Source organism: Pieris brassicae, chromosome 7 (assembly GCF_905147105.1).
Source record: "Pieris brassicae chromosome 7, ilPieBrab1.1, whole genome shotgun sequence".
In the NCBI taxonomy this organism is placed as follows: Eukaryota; Metazoa; Arthropoda; class Insecta; order Lepidoptera; family Pieridae; genus Pieris; species Pieris brassicae.
The window spans coordinates 6,764,539-6,780,719 of NC_059671.1; the positions used below are offsets into that span (position 1 = coordinate 6,764,539).

Genomic DNA, 16,181 nt, shown 5'->3' on the forward strand with positions numbered 1-16,181 from the left:
GTCGTAAACGGTTTTGAAAATGAAATGAGAACTTCGAAAGGTGCAACGCCAACCAGATCCATACAACTTCCTTACAATCGAGTCGAGCTTGCAATATCGCAGCCCTTCGAGTTTGTGGTGTCCGCGAATTTTCTATGTAAATAGCAACTAAGTACGAATATGCCAAAACAAAAGAAAATAGTAATCAACACTTCATGGTTGCTAAAACGTCTAGGCGAAAGGTCTCTATGGAGTTGATAAAAATGTGCACCGAGTTTTTTCATCATACTTTTATTGAAAATACGACACAATCTGCCAGTCCATTAAACGATGAACACAAACATAAGACAGGATATGAATATTTGTTTCTAGTCAACGTGTACTGGCAGTGGATAGGGATTTCAGTTAGTCGGTTTTTATTGTATTGTCTTTAATAGACTTTATTTATTATCTGCATATTTTTAACCTCCTACTTAACCAACCAAAAACTTTGTAACTTTCAATTCAATAAGTTGATTTCGTAACGCAATATCACGAGGTTGCGACGAGATATTGAGAGATCTAGAAGTTAGAGAGTACTAGTGTTGAAGAATTTTTTTAAATATGTACAAACCGCCCTAGATGAGTTGGTTGTTTTATCTTTATTCTATTAAGTATGATTTACTATATTGAAAATTAAACTTAAAATACACCTGTGCCAAATATATGAATATAACAGTGCCCCTGGTGATAAACTAGTCTGTATTCTAGACGGTTAATCAAACTTAAAATTCAAGAGCTGTGGAACCGTTTTTTTCCGTATGTAATTTGACAGCGCTTAAGACGAGACTGTGACTTGAGATACAGATTATAATATGGACGCAAAAACATTTGACGCAACGTTATGTACATGTTTTAAGATTTGCAAACTCTGTTGAGGTCCAGACGGTCCTGGCCACTGTTCTCTATTAAGACTAAAGCAGGATATATAGCGTAACTTTATCATGTAAAACATACAATAGTTTTGGAAAGTTTATATAATCTTAGCTGGTGATCTATCAATAAAAGCGTTTTTACAACCTTTTAAGATCTGGGGCTCAGATTTCTGTCTGTTTCTTCATTTGTTTATTTTAAAAGGCAAATAGATCAGCCATCTATGCCTGAACACGCCGTTGACTTTTTTTGGAAGGGGTTCCAACTTCCAACCACCTTAGGGAGCTGAGGGCACCTCACACTGCTCACTACGTTATTATAGGTCGATAATATTAATCTTGATATATGAATATAATTTTGTGAATAAATCAAATGACGCAAAGCAATTAAATTAAGACTTATCAAGTTTTTGTTTGTGTTATGACTATTTCCTCTAAAAACTTTTACTTTTTTCAGGATCCAGCGCTGGATTCATACACTCTAGAGCATGAAGCTCGTAAATTGGACAACACATTAGCTCACAGTCTGCCGCCGCTCAACGACAGCTTTGATTCCAAATAGATTTTGAGGAACTCCTTATCCTAGCAGGGCTTTCATATGAAAAAGGGTAAAATACCAATCTACTACAATATCAATCGATGTCCTTTATCTACCTTAGAGACAACGTAATCTCTAAATATATGGGCCGTCGGAATTCAGCAGATATATAGTACAAATTTTAAACCAGACCAGGGCCGCAACTCTGTAACATCCAACAGCGATAACGATTCTGTTTGATCTAGTTTTTTCAACTATAATTATTGAAGTCGGAACACCTATAAGGAGTTACAGGGTAATGGCACTGAGCCGGTACTTTTAGTCCCAATAGTGATAACGAACTGTACCCCACGATCATAGGTTGAGATTCGCCACATTAGAGCTACGGTGGAAATGGAGTAAAGAAGCTTTGCAGTCGGTATCACATTATTAGAATTTTTTAAACAAAATTGAGCAAAACGTTTTGTCAAGTTTTCGTATATACACGAATATGAAAAGTAGTCTACTTAAAATAGTTCTTTCCTAGTCATGTTTTCCGTTAACAAATATTTCCAGAAGTAAAATCGTCCTCGCGACTACTCCCAACATGGGTGATTTGTAACATTACTTCGGTACCCTGCCTTGTAAAAAAATAATTTTCTTTGAGTGGTTTCTTTAGTGAACATTATATTCTTATGTTCGAATCCACTCACATATTTTAATTCATAAAGATGAATCAGTTCTACACTGTTTTAATGGCACATTTTTTTAAAATAAATAATAATCAGTTACTAGCCTTGTAGGATTATGATTGATGAAGCTATATTGTCTTTCTCAATCATCAAATTCGTCCCATACTGACCTAAAGTGAAATACGATCTAAACATTCGTAGGCCAGGCCATAACTCTATTAACCTAACAATGATTAATAACTACGTATTTTGCATTTACAATAAATGACAAATCTTACCGTTATCGAATGACTCACGTAAGGTCATACGGAAACACTACGGAAGCATTTTTTTATGAATGACTCAGCTGAGCAACCGAGTCTAGTTTTTATGTTTGTGTGTTAATATACCTGTTTGTATTTATTTGTGGCTTAGATATATAACGATTGAATAGAAAAGATTCAGGAAGCTCCTACTCATAAATGAGGATGTCTTGACCTACTGCTCTCTTTAATAAATGTGAATGTTTGCTTTGCGATTAAAATACCGAAAAGATAAATTATGTTAGGGTAAGATTCAGAAACGAGATTCTAAGTCTGACTCCCGTACGTCAAAAATGTATTGGATTTTGTCATACGCGATGTATGGTTCGCGTTTCTGAATCGAACCTTAAAATTATCGCGTACAAATCTAAACAAACACACTTTGGATATGAAATAAAATAGTGAGTCGTAGCGGCAAACTTTCTAATAGTAAATTCGAATAAATAAAAAATAAAATCTCGTGTAGCAATTCCAACTATCAATTCAATTAGAATTAGCCACTTCGTACCGATACATATATAATTTCGACTAGTCTAGTAATAGTTCTAAAATAATTTTGGTGTGCTCAGTAATTTAGCAATTGACATAATTATACAGATTTTTTAATTTACATTAAATGTAAAAATATAAGATGAGGGCAGACGGGTCACTGTACGAGTTGTTTAGCAAATGTCTCTGTATCGCCATATATCATGTTGGGTATCGCTTCCCGTCATTTCATACGCGTACCGGAAATAGTAATCCACGATTTTTATAGTATAAACAAAGACTTTTCGATTTTTTAAAAAAATATTTCTCCAGCCAAGAAATTAAAGAAAGTTTTACAGCAGCACTCCGCTTTTAATGTGCAAATAGTAACGGTGTTATGTGAACGAGTTCGATTATCGAACTGTTAATTTTAAATTTCTCGCCCGCATCATACACTCATAAATCTTAAGTTATTAAATAGATCAAATACTGCCGATACTCGATAAAGCTTTTATCTAACATTAGCTACTTACTAAATTATATATAATGGTAGGCGTAACATTATCTTCATCCAACGCATTTTCTTCAACTTTGATATTTGGGCAACAAGTGGATTTGTATGTGGGATGACACTTTGACATGAAAATCTAATGTATTAAAATAAGACCGCCTCTTCACACGTACATAGCAATTTCGAATTGAAATAAGCATTTGTTTCGATTAATGAGTTGGCGTGAATAATATATAATTTTCGGTTGATAACAAAATGTTACCAAGTGTATTTGACCTTCGCTGACCCCAGGAGAATCATTCCTGCACTCGTTAATAATGTAAATTGAATGTAACGTGGGTCGAATTGAGGTGCCGCGACTAGACGTTTCCCATTATTTTAGTCATCGCCCTGTTATCAATTTACCCAATATTGATCTAGTCACTCACTAGTCGTAGTGTTAAGGTTTTACTTTGTATTATAAAATAAATTAACGGTTCGAATTATTCAGTTTCCTCAACCTTTATTCGTAAAATTAATCAAAATATTACTATTATAATCCTATCTGAAATTAATATTATTAATCATATATACTAATAAGGTTTAGCCCAAAATGTTGTAATCCATAAAAGGAATAACACGTAGTCCGCACATAATTTACTAGAATTACGATTATGCCCGACCTTGTGATTAATTATAATAAAAGGAAAATCATCAGAAATTGAACTGTGTATGGTACAATTAGAACAAATATATCTATGTAGAATTTGATTGATACAATATTTAAGCGTTTTGTAACTTTCTTTTACCAGTTTTTATATATTTTTACCTTATCTATGTTAAATTTATCATCAAGTAAATAGAGCTGATACGTATAATTGATAATGTGTTGCAGGTTCCAAATTTTTAACATTCAATAACGTTTTATACATTTCCCAAGTATGTATGTAGTTTAGCAGTGTTGTCACTTAGTACATAATTACACAATTTTTTGATTGTTTAATGTGGATTTCTATACGCATTTCGTGGTGAGCTCGATCTATGTACGAGACCTTGTTTCATCATAAGAAATGCGTCTTAATTAAGAACATGTTTGTATTTTATAAATTAGATCGCTTATTTTATAGGTCATAGTCAATAAGGCGTATTGTGTTCATTTCCATTGGACTGTGTCAATTCTTATGTTACTAGAATATCGACATACGCCCGCCACATTACACTGCCATTTTTTTATCATTGTAACTGTAGTTTAGTTATCACATTTTATGATACCCTTTTTACACACGGCAAGTTAATAAATAAATATAGAACAGCTGTTGTTTTATTTAATTAATTCATTTAAATTCCGAGGCAATTGTTTATTAGCACCGAGACCTCCACGCGAGCGAGGCATGAGTCATCAATGTGTTACACTAAAGATCAGCCCAGAAAAAGCCAACTTGAATATTTAAAATTGGTTTTATTGATAAATTTGCAAAACAAAGGTGAAATTAATTGTACATGTCGATTATTGATTGAAAAGATAAAAATATACAAGTTATAATATAAATTTGCACATATATAAAAATATAATTCAACTCAGATCAAGTCATTTACCAATATCCTTGTGCAGTTACTCTTACATTAACAGAAATTAGAACGGAGGAAACATCTAATCCCATAACAATATTTGAACACCTATTTATAATTATTACTTTAACAAAGTTTTAGTAGTAGCAACATATGTCAGTAATTTACATTTAAATGAGCCAGTAATCATAAAAATTTATCCAATTTACAATAACGATATTTTTTAGATTTTTTACTTTATATAAAGGAATACAGTCTGGCAAGTGCCTATGGAAACAATAGACACTGGTCACACTACACGGGGTGCAATCACCTAAGGCTCACTAATCTTTGTTCAATATACAGGGTTATTCTCATTAAGTAGCAGTTTCAGGCCACATTCCTGAAATAATATTTACAAAAAATATATGAAACATGTACGTAGAATAATCTATGATTAATTTAGATAATTGTTCTAATGGTTGGTGAAATGGAAGGATTATAAATGGACATAGGTTAAACTTTCACAAGATATACCCCTGTATAGAGATCCAAGTGGTGTTGCATCAACTTTCTATCGATACACTCGTAGAATATAACAAGACAATAATATATCTGAAAATTTTTAATGTATTCTTAATCATAAACATTTTACATAGAATCAGGCCCAACGGCATGAGTTAGGCATCCTTAGAGCCTGTTTAACCTTTTATCTGAAGTTCAGAAGCTTTGAACATGCAACTGTTTCATAGTAAATGATTATACATGGTATATTCTTTATACGCGATGTAAACCTATATCAATTAGTAAAACATCTGAATTGATAGGAATTTATTATAATTATTAATATCCTAAGGTTTGAAAAAGCTGGTATGTCCCGTTGCATCTTACATATATCATACATCTGTGTGTTGTGAACAAGATAATTATAAGTGTAATTCAATGGAAGAACTGTAATTGAAAAATTACTATCAGTATATAATCAAATTAAATTGCCCTAAAATAAAGTCCCAATTTGTTATTAGGTGATCAATATATAGCAATACACTGCTAAAGAGAAAATACCCACTAAAGGAAGTATAACTAAATTCTTCTATTCATATTAATTGTTAAATTTTCCTGTTCAATGCCTGTGAACATTGACATCTAACGAAGCAATTGTACCTAAATTGTGATTATGGAGTTGGCTTCATATATGCTTCATCTAACATGATGTTTAATTAACAATTATAATAGATCAGAGGTGATGAAAACTTCTGAACTTAGTATTCCTTCACATGGAATTAAATTTAAGGGTGAAATATACACATACTTTTATAATGTATTGACGAAACTTTGAAACATTTGCCGAAGTACAGAAAACATATGTTCCCTCTGTGTACATTTCACCCTAAAGCACTGGATCACAATACATCAGTTTAAAAAATGCACATTCTAGAAATGCAAGGTATAAATAACCATGCTCACCCGACGTAGTATATTTTGGAGTAATCAAGAGCCAAATCCGGGTAATAGAAGTCTTTCAAATTATTAAATATTTAATACATATGCGAGCCGGACACGCCACGGACTTTACAGCAGACGACATATGTGCTTTCTGCTTCTTGGTTTGTTTACCTCTTTGGGAGACTTTTTATTGATTTGTCGCACTAGATCGTAGAACACTTCATTCACACTGATTTTAGCCTTGGCAGAGGTCTCCATGAAGACGCAATTGAAATGATTTGCGAGGTTGGCACCTTGCTGCTTACCAACCACGCGCTCCGCATCCAGGTCACACTTGTTACCCACCAGGACCATGGGGACATCGTTCGTGTCCTTCACCCGCAATATCTGCTCCCTTAAATCTTGTAGATCGTTGAATGTCGATTGTGCGGTTATAGAATACACTAACACGAAACCTTGTCCGTTCTTCATATACAAGTCTCTCATAGCAGTAAATTGTTCAGTGCCGGCAGTGTCAAGGATTTCGAGCATACATTGTTGTCCATCAACTTCCACTTGTTTTCGATAGCTGTCCTCGATGGTGGGGTCGTATTTCTCCACAAAGATGCCTTGTACAAATTGTACTGTCAGGGCAGACTTTCCCACGCCCCCGCTACCTAACACGACTATTTTGTATTCACGCATTATTAACTACTTTGTGTTGGATAATTTTATGCACAGAAATTAAAGTTTAAACAAAATAAAAGCGCATTAACTTGCAAGTTATTGCAAAAACCTTCAACAAGTCAAACCGCCATGACACCGTTAACAGGGCGATGGCTCACTTTTTGGGTTTGCCAGATTAAATAAATTGGAACCTGTTTTCATCCCACTCGCTAGTCGTTGTAGCATACTCAGTGCTGCCAACGTTATAATAATTTATATCCCTAAAGTTAGCAAAGGCCTTAAAAAAATATATATGAATGGTAACAGATAAAAGCTTACGTGCATTAGTAAATAGCTAGAACTTTAACGTATTTATGATTATGAAATAACTAGAGAAATTTATAACATAACCGTTTACCTACTCGAGATGTAAATAAAAAATCTAGAAATAGGTTTGATTAACAAAAATATAAAAAATTCAGTGTCCCTATCACTAAGCTGAAACGTTATAATAATCAACTTCTTATTCATATTATGTTACTTTATTAACTAAAAAGTTGAAAAACATACACAGCTTGGACACTGGTCACACCTATGGAAACAAAATGGCGGCCAGGCTAGGCATCAATTTGCGTATTAAAGGGGAGAAAAAAATCCGAGATTAAAAAGCAACATTATTAATATATTTATTTATAACATTAATATACTTTAATTATTTTGTAACGTATATAAATGTAGAATAATAATAAATGTCAACTTAATAATTATCAGTTATTATAACAAAATAAGATAAAGAATTGCAAAACAAGTTTTATGGTTATAGTAGTACTTCGTTAAGTCTTAGCTAGATGGCGTGCTATCCACTAATGTTTATTGACAGCTGATGTAAAATGCCTTAAAGGCTCAAAATGTTAATTGCAATTAAAGTGGATTTTTTTCCAAGTCTTTTTGGTTTTAAATATATAAAAAGCTTAGGGAAATGCTTAGGGAGTTTGATACCCAGAGAGTGATATAACTTGGGTCTCTTCGTTAATATTTTCCTTAAAAATATTTATTAGAAATATCAAAAGTAGGTATTTACCTATACTTATGTATTTCTATCTATAGTTGATTGTAGTGCACCTATGTTAACTATTTTTTTATCGCTCGACCACTTTTAAATGCTTAAAATGCCTCAATCTCAACTTGGCTACTAGTAATTAAACTTATGCCATTTATATCTAGGGTTATAATCAAATGCGAGTCTATATAATACTACTTCCGCTTGACATAATTCAATGCATTTTTATCGCAGAATTTTTGATTGAATGGTGCTCATCAGATTTAGCACCATTGAATCAAACAATTTGATCGCCAAATCATGTATTAATATCCTATTTAATTTTATTACTCCAAAAAGTAATAAGTTCATTGTGTAAATTATGATATCTCTTTAAAAATATTTTAATAATTAGCATATTAATTGCGTTTACGTGTCCTGATTTACGTGCACATGAGCGAGACCCGCCTTAATGTAATTTACTTTATTTCCTCCAAAAATATGGAAAATGTTGCATATTAACTTTAACATGACACGCGAGTCCTTTTAGTCTGATTAAAATATGTTAACTATGATGGAATTTTACAATTAAATAGGTTAATTGACTAAGCTTTCATGAGAACAAATGAAATATTTTAATTAATCTGTGCCTGATAGTCGTGGAAGAAAGAAAGTGCCGCTCTTTCTCTATAGCGCGGATTCTTGACCAGTCTCACCACTGACTAGCCAGAAGGCCTCAGTGGCTAAGATCGTGATGTTGTATATATTATAAGCTGTAGGAATAAGTTTGTGTTTCAGGGTATGACATCATCGCAGTGATTGTATCCGTAGATAGGTATAGCTACATAGTTACCAATAAGTCTTACTAGCGTCTTATTAAACATCCAACTCAGTACTATTGTATAGGTAAATACTAAAATATATTATATCTACCTATCTTTGGCTCAAATCAGTATTAAATATAAATAACACATATATAAAGATTTTTATGGATTTATTTTTAGCAACATTATACAATGTAGTTTATAGTCAGTCGTTTCAGTTATATAACTAGTGATTTTTTTAAATATTCCAAATTCATTACATACATCGTAATAACCATCTCAATTTTATAATTTCTTAATGAGTGTATGTGCGTAAAATGGTTCGGTCGCCGTTGATACACAATTTTAAAATAATATAATAAGCCCTGAGTACATACCTCGTTTAAATATATTCTTAACATGAAGGAAGGCACACAAGTGTCATTTGTAAGGATAAGGAGAAAATTAATATAGTAGTAATAAGAGAGGTTAGTCAGATAATATAATAACAAATATATTGCCTTTTAAATAGTTCACAATTCTCACAAACACTAACTAAGAAATTATAAAATTGAGAGCGTAAATAATAAATAAAATTAGAAAAAATATAATCGAATTCAAAGCTAATATTTATTATTATTATTTATCTATTAAAATTAAATTAAATTTTCAATTCATTCGAAGATGTAAGCAATAGGCAAAGTGGTCATGAGTTATGAACAGGTTCAATTTTACAAAAGACCTTTGCTAGTTCTTCAAAGGTAAGAACTGATTTTCCTAAAATCCGCCGTAAATAAGTTTTTGCCACCTTAACTACATACCCAAGATAGATAATTCGGTGGACTAAATTGCCATTTATTACCACGACAATAAAGTGAGTTTTCAATAGAGACTTAGTTTTCAGTCAAACACTTATTAACTTCTTAAATATAATGTTCGCTCCCCTTAAAGTTTGTCTCGCAGTCGGCTAGAATCAAACTTGGTAACCCTCGATGACTGAGTAAACGAGACAAGCAACAGGCAGACAAAACCCCTTTTACAAACCTGGCATTTCGCATCGATGAGACAAGTGCATTATTTTCGTGTCTGTCAGTAATAATCGAATCTCCCAAAGCAGTTCGATTAGGAAGGAGAAACGCTCAACAAGTTTAATTTCAGTGCGAGCCCAACAACTCTGGTTTGTACAGCCAACCTGGGATGGTCTAATATTACTGGAGCCTAATAACCTCAAGATGCACAGTCTGCCGCATTAAGTTTTCCCGGTAGGACTCCAATCCAATGTCTCTACAGATTCCTGAATTTGACAAACCCACGAATATTCGTGGCCACGTATGCGATTGGCCACGTATGCGATTGGAATACTTGCAGAACAAGAACTGACGCTTGCAAACATGCAAGAACTGGCTCTTCGTCTTCCTAAAATAGCTTCAGCAAGTGACCCCACATCAGACCTGGATCATGAAATTAAATCTCCTGTAATAACTTAGACTACGTATAAAATCCAATATATCCGCTGGTAATTTAACAAGTAACCCAAAACATTATCTAAAATAATGGCAGAAGTTGTAATCTGTGGATGAGAGCATTGAACAAGAGAAAAAGTTAGTGTAACTTGTCCCCGGAAACAAGCAACCTTAAGTCAACCTACACCAAGTAGCAGGTGAAATACGCAGCTGTAACCTTTCTACCAAATCCATTGATACCCCTTTTCCCTGTGCTCCAGTATCCAAAATCGCACGCGTGGTGATTCTTCTCCTGATGGAGAACCAACACAAACCTGTGTGTAGCAAAAAAGTAATAGAAGATGTAGGAGTTCTAGAGGGAATGTGACTTAGTCAATATTTATCTGGTTCAGGAACCCGCTGGCCTAAGTGAGGCCACTCAAAATAAGGCAAAGGCTTTACAAAATCACAACGTTGGTATCCATAACAGGAGGTGCACAAGGCCCGTAATTACCCTTGCTCCCGGGAATTTGTTGTTCATCTGAGATGACTTGAGGTCTGTTATGATATCTTATATTGCCCCTAAACCTGTAGGGTTGTGGCCGCCTCCGATGGCAAAGATCGTAATATGGTGCCTGGATGTATAGCCAGAAATACAGGGTCTAACTTGCTCGCCACCAGTTCACAGATGACCTCTATTTTAAATGACTTCGACAACTGCCTGTGCCGGCTCAGCTGATTTCAATGAACCATTCATATGACTGTGACAGTCATGGATGTGTGATGGATGTCTCAATTTAGTTTTTGTAATGTAATATACAATAAAATAAACCAGCTCACTACTCTATAATTTTAATATGACATCTACGAAGGCGACGTATGTGTTGATAGCGCCTCATAAGAAAATCTCTCGCTACATCATAATTATTATTTACAAGTGCTAAATGTTGGACTAACCCTTTAGCCTTCCCGGAGAGCCTAGCCTACAAATATGACAACTTTTGAGTAGATGTAAAATCAATTCTTAAGTACACTTAACTATCAAAAAAAATAATAAACGCCACGCATTGGCTTAAATCGCCACTAAAATGGAGCATATCTAGTTTGGGAAAAAAATCAATGGCGCTACAACCTTTTTAGCTCCGCTCCTCAGATTTCTGTATCTGTATCATTGTAAATCGAAGGCAAATAGGTAATCAGCCTCCTGTGCCTGACGCACGCCACCTTAAAGGTTATTTAACTGATTAACAGAAGTTTTAATATTCCTCACGTTTTCCCTCATTTAAACTCTCAGCCTGATCCATATCTGCGCAAACCTTGTCCATCACCTCCGCGCGGTTCCAAATCCAACTTAAGTAATGCCTGATACTATTTACACAATTCTTTCATTCTATCCTCTAACGCTTCACTTCTTGAGCTTCCTTCCTTGTTCCCACGAGAATGTAAGTGCGTGCTCCTATTTTACCATGCCTCCTGCTGATAGAGGATCTTTGACAATCTGAGACAAATCTTTATTTTTAATTTACTTTATTATTATTTATTACTTAAGATGACATGGTGTAATGGTTGCAGCTCCTTACAAACGTTCTGTAAAACAAAAAAAACTTCGCGATTAAAAAGAGTTGAGTTCTTCTCTTACGTTCTACGCCCTTGATTTGATTGATTTGATCATAAGTGTACGTTGTGTTACGTATATGAATAAATGATTTTTGACTTTTGACTTGAGAAAAGGGCCTGAACGCAAGCTTTTCGCGATATACATTTACAACGGGCGATACTATTCACCGTACCCCATCAGGTATTTATGCCTTGTGCGAAACCGCCGTCATAAAAGTTGTGCATGGTGATATTGTTATTTGTTTCGTTTGATAATAAATAGTGTGATGCAACTGCGGGGGGAAACTCGTTTATTCGCCTGAGGTCACTGACCACACACACAGTGTTAGTTGAACACTTCCGAAATTGTTCTCACTACAAACTATAAACACTTTCATATAACACTTCAGTCGTCATCAAAAAAAGTATAAAGTACAAAAAATCTCAAAAATCGCATACATGTACATACACACACACAAAAATATAGTATATAGACACTATAAAGAAACTATAATACCTACAAAAAACACATATTCATTTTCGGCATTATATTTATATCCAGCGTCACGGGAACAATCATGCCACCAACCTTTATTTGGGTCGATTTATCGAAACTCGAATTTGAGTTTCATCAGCGTCGTTCAAATTAAAAATACAGTAAAGTGATTTAAATAAAGGATTAAGCTTTAAAGCATTGTGAAAGTGAATTCATAATCTCAAGATGAGCAATTTAAACTCAACAAGAGCAATTGAGATCAAATACAAAGTTGAAAACAAGTGAATCGCGTCGTTTCGGCTTTTGTATGGTAGTTTCGAGTTTCTAAGCAGCTGATATATTTGGATATTTATTTTTAGTTACATATCTAAATATTATAACTATTAATGGCAATTCTGAGATTTGTGTTTTATAGAGAGAAAAATATGAAAAATCAAACAAAGGATTTATTTAGTAATTTTTACAGTAACACAAAAAATGTTTCATATGTATCTACGAATTATATAATTGTATTCGGCTGTTACCGCCGCTTTCTATACTCAATCCCAATCCAATGTAGACTTCTCTACTATTTCTCGTAAACTACTTTTCAATAAAAAGTTAGGCTAATTAAAAAAATAACCTTCGCCGTAAGGTTTCGCGGGGCGTAATAATTAGTGCTTTCAGTCGAATTGTATTATTAAACTTAGTGGAGAAAAACGTACCGTGTGTAATATCAATTTTACGGCCTTAAATTAATATATACTTAATTAATATAATGTACTAGAACCGAAACAATTTTCGTTTAAGAATAATTAGTACAGAGAATAGCGTATATATTATAGCTACGTATAATTTACGTGGTTAAAGCTGTGTGCAAAACAGAGCCTTACTGCAGCACCTGCGTAGTCTTGCATATAATTTTGTCATTAAGTAACGAGCGAACTATTAGAAAAATTATTTACTTTAAATTTTTGAATAATTATTAATTTGCTCTCATTTATTATAGATATATCACTGTAATTATTGTTTTGAATTTCTTTTTTAAACAATATCTCAATTATTTTTATTTTATATATTTTTGTTAAAGGTACATAATTATTAGTTAATGACGTATTGTCATTGGTAAACGGTGACTGACTCACATTTTACTTTTTTTATTGCTGCGAAATCAATTTACAGACCCCGCCGGAACAACTATTAAAAGCCTGGGGATCGGTCCGCGAGGTGCGCCTACCAGGTAAACCCAACAGCCCCATCTGCTCATGGAAACCTGCATCAACACAATGATCTAAAACTATGGAAACCTGTACTATTCAATTAAGTGTAAGCTGTTATATTTGTTTATAGTAAGGGTTTTCCGTTGTGTATCAAATCTGCATAAAAATTTCCGCAGCATTCCTGACGACCTAAACTTTATCTGCTTTGTCACACACCTAGAGGAGCTGTAGGATAATAAATAGTAACATGAATTTTTAGATATAAATATTGTTACAGTTGTACCTTCAAACGTTAAAACTAATTTGATATTAATTTACATGGTATGTTTTTGTAATGTTACGTAAAACGTGTTACAACATTTTAAGCACGTGAAAAGAACCATCTAAAACTGGTAAACGCAGTTTAAAAAAATAAATGAAAAAACACATCTGCTTATTTTTCTTTAGTTCTTACTTATACAGAATATGGTTGGTCAACCTCAAGCAGGCCTCAAAGCTCTATTTTCTTGGCTTCAACAAAAACTGCTAACAATTCATATTTCTAAAACATCTTAATATCCTGGGCAACAAATTTCGCTTTCCTATCTTTCTACTGGATAATGTTCAAGAAGTTGAAATCACTAAATGGGAGAAATGTCTAAATCGTAGAATGAATACATATTAAAGGGTAACTTTAACTCACATATAATCAACAAACTAAAATCACTTATAGGCAGATTTTGGTCAATATCAAAAATGCATTCCGCAATCATTACGTAATTTAATTTATAATTGTTTACTGTAGACGCATTTCTTAAAATATCTAATTAAAATATGACAGAACAGAATAAAACAGAACACAACAAAATAAATCAATAAAAACACTTTTTAGATACAATTTTTTAACACAGACAAATAAAGTCTATCAAGAAACCATAATTATGATGATTAAACAACTGTATGTTTATTGCACCTGCATTTTAATTAAAAAATAAATAAATAATTCTCAATATTCATAGTAGCTTATAATTTAAACAAATCAAACACACCACTACACGCTATACTCGTCCAGCGAGTTTGCTTATTTTGCCGAAACTGCGTACAAATTATTTGAAGAAGTCTATAAAGTATGAGGGTGTGTATTATTGATTAATTAACGCCTAAAATTGGTAATAAGAGCGTGTTTAACCAGTTTAAAACGGCTTTAAAGATATATATATCAGAATGTATTAGACTGAAATTATCTGTGGCCGACTGTCTAATGGTGACGTTAGAATATTAAATTCAAACTTGCGTAATATATTTATAAAGTAATATTTAAATCCCAGCAAAACGCCGATAGTTTAGACCATACTTGAATTTCCAGACGAGAGAACTTGTCTCCTGTTATAGTTCTTCCGTGTTAACGTATCGACGAGAACTGTTATGTTAATTACTTGTAAATTATTACAAGTTTTACTCGTTGGTAAAGTATAAAATACATAATTACGGTATTTAGATCTTTTTTGACGTTCATAAGTGTACATTGTGGTACCTATATATGACTTTGACAACTAGCTGAATATAAACTACGAGCGTTAAGGTTTGACCAACAACTCATAAAACTATTTACTAAGAAATTCTTAGCCGTAATTAAGACGTTCGTCGGCAATATATTCGATTTTGACACACATACGAGTCAGTAAATTTCGTTTCTTACCCTGGGATCGTTTGAGTCACTACTATTATACAAATCTTACTGATAATTCTACCCGAGATAATCTTCTTTCGTTGGATATAATTGTTTCAGCTGATGTCTGTGGATAAGAGAAGAAAAAAAGTGATTTTTTTTTAAATTCAGAAATGTATAGACGTTCGAAGTACGACTCATGTTATGCGAGATGCGGCCTATTGGAACGCAAGCCTGTCCAGGAGATACGGATTCAACCCCGCTTGAATAAACCCACATACTTTTAAACAAAGGAGGGGTGAAACTCCAACGCGTTTCTGAACGAGCAATGTTTAAGTTGTAAAGGTATGACGGAATCAAGTTGTGATCAAATCAAGTTCCAAGAAGCATTCTCCGGAATACAATTTATAGAAGATTGAAAGGCAGGAAACTGAATGTTCAAGACTTTAAGTTGAGGTTCAAGAAGGGAATATATTCTTATCATTAAGCTGTGTCTGCTTTTCTATCAACTACGTTAATTGATAGAGAAGCAGCTTCGATTAAAAAAAATTGAAAAATATAGAATTTTATAAATTAATATTGATATCATCGTATGCTTCGAAATATACATTACGTCCTATCTACCTATGTAAATAAATTATATAGCGAACCGTTTCGGTGAATTACGATCATGACACGAGATTTATTTGTATATGACGGAGAGAGTAGTGTCAAAGAGCGAGGAACGAGGGTAGCACCTACGTAATGATGCAGGAAGATGCCCAAAAAGGACTGAGCATAAGATCTCTCCTAGGCACATCTCGGTGGCTGTCTTTCTTTTAGACATGCACTGATTGTTGACAAAGCAACAAACGATAACCTCAACAGTGTTTCGAAAGCACGACCTGAATTTTAACAAAAACCAGACCTGCCGATAAATTATTGAAAATTGACGTCAGCAATACTGACGTCATAGATAAG

The 16,181-nt window shown here is 33.5% G+C and overlaps 2 protein-coding genes across 2 annotated transcripts in view; one reads left to right on the forward strand and one right to left on the reverse strand.

Moving 5' to 3' along the window:
* The window catches only part of LOC123711634 (rootletin), a 49,250-nt gene extending 44,579 nt beyond the window's left edge, over window positions 1-4,671 (forward strand). The window contains exon 39 of the mRNA XM_045664277.1: window positions 1,348-4,671. Within this exon, the coding sequence (XP_045520233.1) occupies window positions 1,348-1,452 (105 nt within the window). The 3' untranslated portion in view covers window positions 1,453-4,671. The remainder of the gene's footprint in view (window positions 1-1,347) is intronic.
* Window positions 4,672-4,798: 127 nt separating this feature from the next.
* Window positions 4,799-7,199, reverse strand: LOC123711635 (ras-related protein Rap1). Its single transcript, XM_045664278.1, has one exon. The coding sequence runs from the start codon at window positions 7,035-7,037 to the stop codon at window positions 6,480-6,482; it is 558 nt and encodes a 185-aa protein (XP_045520234.1). The 5' UTR covers window positions 7,038-7,199; the 3' UTR covers window positions 4,799-6,479.
* Window positions 7,200-16,181: the final 8,982 nt, after the last annotated feature.